Source organism: Gekko japonicus, unplaced genomic scaffold (genome assembly GCF_001447785.1).
Source record: "Gekko japonicus isolate JY-2015 unplaced genomic scaffold, Gekko_japonicus_V1.1 scaffold166, whole genome shotgun sequence".
In the NCBI taxonomy this organism is placed as follows: Eukaryota; Metazoa; Chordata; class Lepidosauria; order Squamata; family Gekkonidae; genus Gekko; species Gekko japonicus.
Window position 1 is genome coordinate 1633429 of NW_015173127.1, and position 11361 is coordinate 1644789.

The window sequence follows — 11361 nt, forward strand, 5'->3', positions numbered from 1 at the left end:
CTGAGGTATTAGAGGAAGAAGAGGAGGAGACTGGATTTATACCCCGCCCTTCACTACCCAAAGGTGTCTCAGAGCGGCTTACAAACTCCTTTCCCTTCCCCTCCCCACAACAGACACCCTGTGAGGTAGGCGGGGCTGAGAGAGCTCTTGACAGAAACTGCTCTTTTTCAAGAACCACTCTTATCAGAACTATGGCTTGCCCAAGGTCATCCATCCAGGTGCAAGTGGAGGAGTGGGGAATCAAACCCGGTTCTCCCAGATTAGAGTCCGCGCACTTAACCACTACACCAATCGATAATAATGGAGAAACTGAGCAGACCCAAAGTCACTACAAGGACTAGAAGTGACTGTGTGTCAAATGTTCTAGCAGAAAAATATAGTATCGCACCGCATTCCCTCCCCCCCACGGAGTTGGCTGGCAGGGTGTGCCAAAAGTCTGTAGCTCTATTACCGATTCTGTTCTGCACAAAGAATATAAAAGGTATATCATCTCGTTCGAAATGTATCCCCTTGGATTTTTGCTTTCTCTTAATTTAACAAAGCTGAGCATCTCCCGCATCGTGTGCCAAATCCTGAGGAATTAAACGTTGGCAGGACCGCAGATGTTCCATCTGCGACTAGCCGGTTAAACACGTTTTTTGCTGCCGCTGCTAAATGTGGAATTAGATCTTTCTGGCCCATCCTTATTAGAAGCCCTTGACCTTTTCTAGGGAGTCAGCCTGCCAAGGTGTAACGTGTTGCTGTTCTAATAACTGTAAAATCTCTGCCATTGATGTAGTTGACTGCAAGGACACAAATTCCCCAGTATAAGGAGAGGGGCCGTGGCTCAGTGGCAGAGCCTCTGCTTTGCACGCAGAACATCTGAAGGTCAATCCCAGGTGTCTCCAGTGAGAAAGACCAGGCAGTAGGTGATGGGAGAGGCCTCTGCCTGAGACCCTGAAAAGCCACTGCCAGTCTGAGTAGACCGAACTGGATGGACTGATAGTCTGATTCAGTGCAAGGCAGTTTCATGAGTGTCTCTGTGCGAACACTTTTCGACTTCCACAGGAGAGACGAGTCTATGATAAGACCTTCTCCTGATACCAGCAGGACTTTGAAGAGCTCAGCTTTTGGCTGGTTCGTGCCCTGAGTGTTCTGCACGTATCTCATACAATAACTCACCGAATCACAGAATCAGAGAGTTGGAAGGGGCCAGAGAGGCCATCTAGTCCAACCCCCTGCTCAGTGCAGGATCAGCCTAGAGTATCCCTGACAAGGGTTTGTCCAGCCGCTGCTTGAAGACTTCCAGGGAGGGGGAGCTCACCACCTCCCGAGGCAGCTGATTCCACTATTGAAGAACTCTTACTGTAAAAAAGTTTTTCCTATTATCCAGCCAGTACCTTCCCACCCTAAATCTAAACCCATTCTTGTGCGTCCTCTCCTCTGCTGCCCACAGGAACAGCTCCCTGCCCTCCTGTAAGGGACAGCCCTTCAAATACTTAGAGCCAGGGCTCTTTTTGTAGAAAAAGCCCAGCAGGAACTCATTACCATAATAGACCACACCCAACAGCAAAACTAATTAGCATATTAGGCCACACCCTGACTGCACCACTCATTAGCACATTAGGCCACACCCCCATGTTACCAGAAGGGTGGTCATCCAGCCACACCCACCTTTTGCTTGTTATTCTGTTTACCTTGTTTGTTGTCAAAACCCAGGGCCTTTTTTTGTAGCAGGAACTCCCTTGCATGTTAGGCCACACGCCCCTAATGTAGCCAATCCTAATGAGTTTCCGCTATTGGGTGTGGCCTATTATGCTAATGAGTTCCTGCTGGGCGTGGCCAACTTAGGAGCCAGCCAGAACTCCGTTCCTGTGCGTTCCTGCCCCAAAATAGCCCTGCTTAGAGCAATCATGTTCCCCATCAACCTCAACTTGTACAACAGTTTTGTAAAGTATGTAAATGTTATTCACATGTTGGAGATATTGGTTGGGTGCACACAGAGGAAATAGCAGCAAATGTGGGGAATGGATGACTTTTCAGAGTCCGCTCCTAGCTGCTAGGCTACAAGGGCTTGAGGGGACAATGCAGGTTCTGGAATCTGACGTTACCACTGCCAACCCAAGCTCATGTCTGTACAGTAATTGCAGTACTCTTGGGTAGACTTGACAGATGGCGGGACCCCACGACCGATCCTCTTTGCATCACCACCCCATGAAAAGCGCCCCCTGCTGAATTTCTGCTTACTGCACGGCTCAGTAAAACTGAGAGGCCATGTGAAAATGAAATAAAACCAAAAGAGGTCTGGAGCAACGGATCAGACCCAGGTCTGGACAGTGAAGGCTGGCCTGTTGCAAGAAACAGAGTGGCATCGTGGTTAGAGGTCACACTAGAGTTGGGGAGACTCGGGTTCAAATCTCCACACTGTGGTGAAGTTTGCCGGATCGCCTTGGGCCAGCTGCATGCTTCGTCCCCCTATCCTACCTCAGAGAGTTGATGTGAGGATAAAATGGGGAAAGGAGAGCCATGTACAGTGCACTGAGATCCTTGGAGAAAGGGTGAGATAAATCAGAAGGCCCTAACACCTGACTTAGGTGTTAGGGTTGCCAGGCCATGCGTGTTAAGTGGTGGGAGGTTTGGGAGTGGGGACATGGGGTCACAATGTTGCATATGCCATTACGTTACTTCCAGTGAAAAACCTGGAAGTGACATAGGGTAGCTCTAGGAATCTCCAGAAACTCTGTGGTTCTACCATAGAGTTTTGGGCGATTGCTAGAACCACCTTACGTCACTTCTGGGTTTTCAGCAGAAGTGACGTAGCTGCACATGTGTCATCATCACCAGGTTTTTAAGAATTTTCTCCCAACTCCCCTCAGAGTGGCAATGGGCAACAGAAACTGGGGCAGAGGATCCCCCGCCATGAGCAACGGAATGGTTAGCCTAATAGGCACTAGGCAGGTGCATACGAGCCAGTTTGGTGTAGTGGTTAAGAGCGGCAGACTCTAATCGGGGAGAACCAGGTTTGATTCCCCACTCCCTCACATGCAGCCAGCTGGGTGACCTTGGGTCATTCACAAGTTCTTTCAGAGCTGTTCTCTCAAGAGCAGTTCTCTCAGAGCTCTCTCAGGCCCACCTACCTCCCAGGGTGTCTCTTATGGGGAGGGGAAGGGAAGGAGACTGTAAGCCGCTCTGAGACTCCAACTGAAGGTTGGGGGTATAAATCCAACTCTTCTTCTTCTTCCTACTAACTGGCTTCCTCGCTGTCCTGGCTGCTTTCCCAGACTTGCAAACCCCGCCGGAGACCTCTTAGGTTCCCAGTTCAAGATCCGCCATGTGCCCGTGTCCTGTCACAATGGTGTAGCCTGTGATTTGGAAGCAACCCTAGGAGTGTTAGAATCCAGCAAGCTTCCTCTTGCTTGGCTCTCTCTGTACATGTGGTGGTGGAAAGTGCCGTCAAGTCAAAGCGGACTCTTGGCAACCCCTTGGACATTCAAGGCAAGAGACATTCAGAGTTGGCTCGCCGTTGCCTGCCTCCGCATAGCGCTCCCGGACCTCCTTGGTGGTCTCCCATCCAAATACTCAACAGGGCCGACCCCGCTTAGCTTCCGAGATCTGACCAGATGGGGCTCGCCTGGTCAGGGGCATGTGCTCCTAGTGTACCTGAAGCACGCAGAGCTCCTTTCCAGAGCGGCAGCTGGGCATCGAACGGGATTTAGACTTCTCTTTTTTTTCCTAGCCAGGCCCCTGGGCTGGTGGAACGCAAACAAGGGCTGGGCCTCCAGCCGCTGCGCTGATAACAAAAGGGATTTAACCCTGCTTGACTCAGCCCGCATCCCTCCCTGCAAAGCAAATTCATTTTTTGTGTAACGCCTCGTCCGCAGCTGCTCTTTCCCCTCCCTTTAATCGCCCTGTTTGCTCATTCGATCTTATCACCTTGCGTGGGAAGAGAAGGCAAGAGTCAGACTTCTGCTGTGCTTTATGGAGATTTTCTCTCTCCAGACTGCACCTTCTTATGAGAAGAAGAAGAGGAGGAGGAGGAGGAGGAGGAGGAGGAGATTGGATTTATATCCCATCCTTCACTCGGAGTCTCAGAGCAGCTCACAATCTCCTTTCCCTTCCCCTCCCCACAACAGACACCCTGTGAGGTAGGTGGGGCTGAGAGAGCTCTGAGAGAACCGCTTTTGAGAGAACAGCTCTGAAAGAACTGTGACTGACCCTGGAGAAAATGGCTGCTTTGGAGGGTGGATTCTATGACATTGTACCAAAAAGAAGGAGGAGGAGGAGATTGGATTCATACCCCACCCTTCACTCGAAGGAGTCTCAGAGCGGCTTACAATCTCCTTCCCCTCCCCACAACAGACACCCTGATGGGGCTGAGGGAGCTCTTTCAAGCACTGCTCTTGAGAGAACAGCTCTGGAAGAACTTGTGACTGACCCAAGGCGACGCCAGCAGCTGCCTGTGGAGGAGTGGGGAATCAAACCTGGACGAGTTTCAGAGGCTAGAGTTGACCCAGGTTGCCCTGCAAGCTTTTGGTCTCTTAGTAGTATCTGCTTTATTTACAGATATCCAGGTGAAGACACAGAGTCGGGTCGCCAGCTCCAGGTTGGGAAATACCTGGAGATTTGGGGGTGGAGCCTGGGGAGGGGAGGGGCCTCGGCAGGCCACAATACCATAGAGTCCACCCTCCAGAGCATCTCTTTTCTCCAGGGGAACTTGATCTCTGTAGTCTGAAGATCAGTTGTATTTCCAGGAGATCTCCAGACCCCTTCCGGATGCTGGAAACCCAAGCACATGACATTCCTGTCAGGGCAGCGGGGCGGTCACCAATCTCTCATCACAGAATAAGAACTCAAATCTACGTCTCTTTGATCCCAGCCCGACGCACTAACCACTGAACCACACTGGCCTCCCAGAGAGCCAGTTTGGTGTAGTGGTTAAGTGTGCGGACTCTAATCTGGGAGAACCGGGTTTGATTCCCCACCCCTCCACTTGCACCTGGCTGGATGACCTTGGGCAAGTCATAGTTCTGATAAGAGCTGTTCTTGAAAAAGAGCAGTTTGTGTCAGAGTTCTCTCAGCCCCACCCACCTCACACGGTGTCTGTTGTGGGGAGGGGAAGGGAGAGGAGTTTGTAAGCCGCTCTGAGACTCCAAGTGAAGGGCGGGGTATAAATCCAATCTCTTCTTCTTCTCCCCTGTGAAATGAAATTTATCATTTCTTTTCTGCATCTACAACCTACCGTTCTTCCAAGGGACTTGAGACGGCCTAAAAACTTCTATGGACCTTCAAAACCTTGAAATAACCACCCCCCAAAAAAGAGAGAGCTGACCATATTACCCAGTAAAAGCCAAATTTGTAAAATATATCAGGGCTATTTTTGGGCAGGAAAAAAAAAAAGGAATGCACAGATGCACAGGAACGGAGTTCCGGCTGGCTCCCGAGTTGGCCACGCCCAGCAGGAACTCGTTAGCATAACAGGCCACACCCAACAGCAGAAACTCATTCGGATTGGCTACATTCGGGGTGTGTGGCCTAACATGCAAAGGAGTTCCTGCTACAAAAAAAAGCCCTGGGTTTTGACAACAAACAAGGTAAACAGAATAAGAAGGATAAGGTGGGTGTGGCTGGATGACCACACTTCTGGTAACACGGGGGGTGCGGCCTAATATGCTAATTAGCTGTGCTGTCAGGGGTGTGGCCTAATATGCTAATGAGTTTCTGCTGTTGGGTGTGGCCTATTATGCTAATGAATTTCTGCTGGGCTTTTTCTACAAAAGAAGCCCTGAGAGAAACAAAATCCCCACCTGTGAAATCTAGGAAAAACTCAATAGGAACCAGGTAACCCAGGGTGTAAAAACACAACTAGGAACTCAGTATTAAAACCATGAGGACATATGAACACCTGAAGCTGCCTTCTACTGAATCAGACCATGTGTCCATCCAAGTCAGTATTGTCTACTCAGACCAGCAGTGGCTCTCCAGAGATTCAGGCTTTCGCTTCACAGATCCTGGAGGGTTTTTTTGCCATCTTCTGGGCATGGCGCAGGGGTCACTGGGGGTGTGTCGGGGGAGGTGTTTGTGTATTTCCTACTTTGTGAAGGGGGTTGGACTAGATGACCCTGGAGGTCCCTTCCAACTCTATGATTCTATAAAGAGTACTTTCCCTATCACAAATGGCCAGCTTGTCCGGCATCGTATGTGTGGGAGTATGAGAGCATCGTCTCTACAGGAGAGACCTGCAGAGACATATGTCTCCATGGAAGGCCATGTGGAGAGAGTGAGTGGACAAAGCGAGAGAGCGGTCTTTCTTTTCGACTGCAACAGGAATATGAACTGGGTCTAGTTGAATAAATATAACTTTACTTTTCTTTTCTTTTTTGCAATATACTTCTTGGGAGGTTTATTTACTGCACTCAGAATCACTCTTCTGTGACCGGGCAGAACTCTGCTATATTAGCCAAATATCCCAATACGGAGTCAGCTCCGACCCTCGTCCTAGTGAACCACGTGTAACGGCAGAGTTGTGTGCAGGAATCAGAGAGGCCGGGAGCTCTCCGGAGAAACCGTGGCCCAGTACTTCTGTTGGAATAAGCGGTCGCTTCTATTTTCTGTTATGCCCGCGATTCAGATTGCCGCCATGAACAGGCAAGTGTCTTTTCACGTGAACTGGCAAAGCTGCCCGCGGGTGAGGCTTCCAGTCCGTCATTTGGTGCATTTGGTAGGTATCCCAGACCTGGTTAATGGAACAAAGGTGACCCGTACACTGCAGCAACTCTGCAGCTGCTTAGGGGCGCTTGGTTTCTGCCTTCCCGGCTCTTTTTTCCTTCATCCAAACTGTTCAAGGCAAAAGAGGAGGCGGAGGGTCTCCTTGCATTTAAAGCACACAAGTGTTTTCACACCCGATGTGCAGTTTCACGCTTTGGGTTTCTCAGGCAGAAAGATGCGTAAAATAGCACATCTTACGGGAAGGGGGGGGAAAGAGCCAACCGCTAGAGCAAGAAAACGTCTGGCTGCGATCCACATTCTGGCTGCACATCGTGCCGAGCGAAACTTTCAGAGCTCTGCCTTGGATTTCCGAAACTTCGGGTTTGTTTTATTTTTTGGCTCAAGGAGGTAGCGCAAGTCAATTAACCTTACCCTCCATTTAAAAACTGTTTACTCGTGGCAGGTTTTCTTTCACCCAAATAGTAAAAGCTAGAAATTTGTGCTCGTTATGTTCCCCCCCCCCCCAACAATGAAGGTCAAATGTTGGACTGAAATGATCGAAGGTCTTCGTTAAAAAGTTTCATTTGCTACCTCTGGGTATCTGGAGGGGTATCTGGAGAGCCAGCATGGTGTGGTAGTTAAGAGTGTCAGATTAATGTCGAAATCGCAGGAGGTCATAGCCCCTCTGTACACTGCCTTGGTCAGGCCGCACCTGGAGCACGGTGTGCAGTTCTGGAGGCCTCACTTCAAAAAGGATGTGGGCACAATCGAGAGGGTGCAGATTGAGATGTAAAATTTCCGGAAATTTTGAAGCTCGGGAAAAAACGGAAATGTTCGGGAAAATTGAAAAAAAATGCTACATTAGCATTTCTTTTGTCTTTTCTGGATTGAAAGTCATTCTGTTACTTTAGGAACATAAAATATGACTATGGACATTTTTACTTGGCATGAAATTATCACAACTAGCATATTAAAAATATAGTGTATCCAAACAATTATTACAAACAGAATACCCACCCACATGCAAAAACAAAACTGAAACCTTTTTATTTTCTTCTGACAATAGCACCTCCTAAAGGAAGAAATGCATCTTGTTCTTGCATTGGAGAGTTCAGTTTGTAACCTAGGACTGGCTTGTCCTCAGTGCACAGAAATTAGATCAATCTGATACCATACATATTTTTTGGAAATGATTTGGAAAATATTTGAACACCTTGTCTTAAAATATTTTATTCATCATGTTAAAATAAAACGTTCCATAATCATTTTTTCTTTTCTTTTCTTTTTTCAATTTTTCCAACTTTTCGGGGAAAAAACCAAAAAAGCTTCAGGCTGGAGACTGAGCCCTACGAGGAAAGGGCCCTGGGAATGTAGTGCTGTCCCCCGCGGCAGGGATCCTGTGAAGACGCACGGATCCCCTGCCGCGGCTTGGCAGCCCTACCTCATAGCCTGGATCCAAATTACCTTGGTCAACTGAAACTCCGCCTCCCACTGATGCGACCTGAACTTCTATTCTTATCCTTATGGCCTGGGTGCAAATTACCTTGGTGAACCGAAACTTCGATAAGAGTTTTTATTAGCAGCTGCTAGTGCTGCAACAGCTACAAGATGGAAGGACAGATCAACCCCATCGATCTCTTTATGGTTTGACAAAATAGGGAGATTCTACGTTACTGGGGTGGGTGGGATCTCTTCTCATGTTCAACAAAAAGAGACGACGGCTCTTAGCAATACTTTCCCTGCAGTTTGGCTTCCGAGGTTAAGTGAGATGGTGCTATGAGAAAACGTTCCAAGTCATAAGAACATAAGAGATGCCAATGTTGGATCAGGCCAAAGGCCCATCCAGTCCAACACTCTGGGTCACACAGTGGCCAGAAATACCAGGTGCCATCAGGAGGTCCACCAGTGGGGCCAGGACATTAGAAGCCCTCCCACTGTTGCCCCCCCCCAAGCACCAAGAAGACAGAGCATCACTTGCCCCAGAGCCCCTATCTATACCTTGTGGCTAATAGCCACTGATGGACCGCTGCTCCATATGCTTATCTAATTCCCTCTTGAAGCTGTTCATGCTTGTAGCTGCCGCCACCTCCTGTGGCAGTGAATTCCCCGTGTGAATCACTCTTTGGGTGAAGAAGTACTTCCTTTTATCCGTTCTAACCCGACCGCTCAGCAATTTCATGGAGTGCCCACGAGTTCTTATAAGAACTCGTGGGTACTTACCCTATTGATCTACTGCCCTATTGATCTACTTACCCTATTGATCTACTGCAGTTGTGAATTGATTGCTGTGTTTGTATTTCATCCGGACAGTTTTAAGTATTTCTTTGTATTACTCAGTTTTACCTATTAACAACAACAACAACAAAAAAAAAGGTGGAGACCCCTGGACTAGGATCTGGGAGACCTGATTTTGAATCTCCACTTTGCCATGGGAGCTTGTTGGGTGGCCTTGGCCCACTCATGCAGTCTCAGCCTACCCTCCCTTACAGGGTTGTTGTGAGAATGAAGCGGAGGGGAGAAGGATGTCATCTGCCTTGGGCTCCTCTTGCAAAGAAAGGTGGGGCATAAGTTAAATAAATAAATAAATAAACAAACAAATAGACCTAGTGTAGGAGAGTCACTGGAGTGTCAGTTGTGGGTCAGCAAGGCCAGGGTCTGCATCAGTAGTCAGCCAGGGGGTGAATATTCAGTTCAGGGGGTGATCTTGGGACCATCATTCCCAGTTTGGTCTCTAACTGGACTGTAATCTGGAGAACCGGGTTTGATTTCCCACTCCTTCACATGGAGCCAGCTAGGTGACCTTGGGTCAGTCACATTCCTCGAAAGAGCTCTCTCAGCCTCACCGACCTCACAGGGTGTCTGTTGTGGGGAGGGGAAGGAAAGGAGATTGTAAGCTGCTCCGAGACTCAGAGTGAAGGGCAGAGTATAAATCCAATTCTTCTTCTCCTCCTCCTCCTCCTCCTCATCTTCTTCCTCCTCTTTTCTTCTTCATCTTCTCCTCTTCCTCCTCCTCCTCCTCTTCCTCTTCCTCTTCTCTTCTTCGTCTCCTTCCTCCTCCTCCTCCTTCGCCTCCTCCTCCTCCTTCTTTTGGCCCTACTCCACAGGCTCGTTGTGAAAGACGGGTAAACAGTTCAGGAAGGATAGACGTCCTAAAAACACACTTGGGTGCCTGTTGCAGTCCTGTTGCAGTGCCTGTTGTACCCCCCTCATTTCCATTTCCCTTCTTCCGTTTTGCCTTTGACAGACACTTACGGCAAGCTCTGCCTGCTCAACTCATTCGGCCAGGAGATGTCGCGGTGCAAGACCTCCGTCCGCCGGGGCCAGCCAAACCCCGTCTACAAAGAGACTTTCATCTTCCAAGTGGCCCTCTTCCAGCTCTCGGAGGTCACGCTGATGATCTCCGTCTACAACCGCCGCAGCATCAAGCGCAAGGAGATGATCGGTTGGCTGTCCATGGGGCAGAACAGCAGCGGCGAGGAGGAGCTGAACCACTGGCAGGAGATGAGAGAGTCCAAGGGCCAGCAGGTGTGCCAGTGGCACACGCTCTTGGAGTCCTAATGCGGAACTCGGCGCTTCCGGCGTGGCCCTTTCTCTCCTCTGCCCAAAAGGTGGAAGCCGTCTCCCTGAAATTTGACACGCAAAGAGCGGCCGTTTGAGAATGGAACTGGACTTTCAAATGCACTTTTCTGTCTTTCCGCTGCTGCTCGGAATCTCTTGATACGAGCAGGGGCCCAGTCAGAGAGAAGCTCGATTCGAGTCCAGAAGCCCCTTAGGGATCAACAAGATTTGGGGGGGTTATAAGCCTTTGAGAGTCAAAGCTCCCTGAGTTAGACCCAAGTAGAAATGGAGATCTCTGACTCCTCGTATCCCGGTTGGAAGGCAGGAGGGGTAGAATGCTCGTAAGGGATGCGAAGGTACAATACCACACCTTCTGACTGGGATGTAAAGACTCGGGCTGCAGTCACACTGCATGGTACACAGAGTGTGTTTTAAAGGTAAAACCATCTCCCCAATAAGTGAGGATGCCACAATGAGTTTTATTTAAATGCTGCTGCATGGATGCACATATGCGCACGTGGGCAGCAACTTAAAAAAAACCCCAGTGATGGAAACGGATCTGCAAGTTCAGGTGTCCCTTCCGGGTTCCTTTTGCTGCAGGAGAGTTCAGACGTCGGGATACCCAGAGGGAACTGCAAACAATCCGTCCATACTGGACTTTACCTGGTATCTGTGTATTCCGCTTCCATTGTGGAACATCATTGGCTGCCAATGACTGCGCAACGGGAGGCAGATGTCCTTGTCTGGAGGGGCCCATTTATTCCACTCAGGCTACGGCACCGTAGCACCACAAACTGCACGTGTGACCACAGCCTCAGAGATCTCCTTTCCTACTAGTACCTGACGAAGTGAGCTTTGATTCGAGAGCTTTGATTCGAGAGCTTTGATTCGAGAGCTTTGATTCTCGAACGCTTATCCCCTGGAGATCTTGGTCTCGAAGGAACTCAGATGGACCTGGGTCTTGGTGTTCAACCGCAGACCAACACAGCTACTCTCTGAAACTGAATTTGCCCTTGTTGGCGTTTTCATGCAGCCTGATCTCATTGGCCGGGACCCGAGAGTGGGCCGGAAAGCCTCCGCAAGTGGATCGCAGGCCAGGCTGCCCTAGGGGCCACCCCG

General features: G+C 49.4%; 1 protein-coding gene across 1 annotated transcript in view; it reads left to right on the forward strand.

Annotated features, from left to right (window-relative positions):
• Positions 1–10242, forward strand: part of SYT16 (synaptotagmin 16) — a 100216-nt gene extending 89974 nt beyond the window's left edge. The window contains 1 exon segment of the mRNA XM_015422012.1: positions 9929–10242. Within this exon segment, the coding sequence (XP_015277498.1) occupies positions 9929–10242 (314 nt within the window).
• Positions 10243–11361: the final 1119 nt, after the last annotated feature.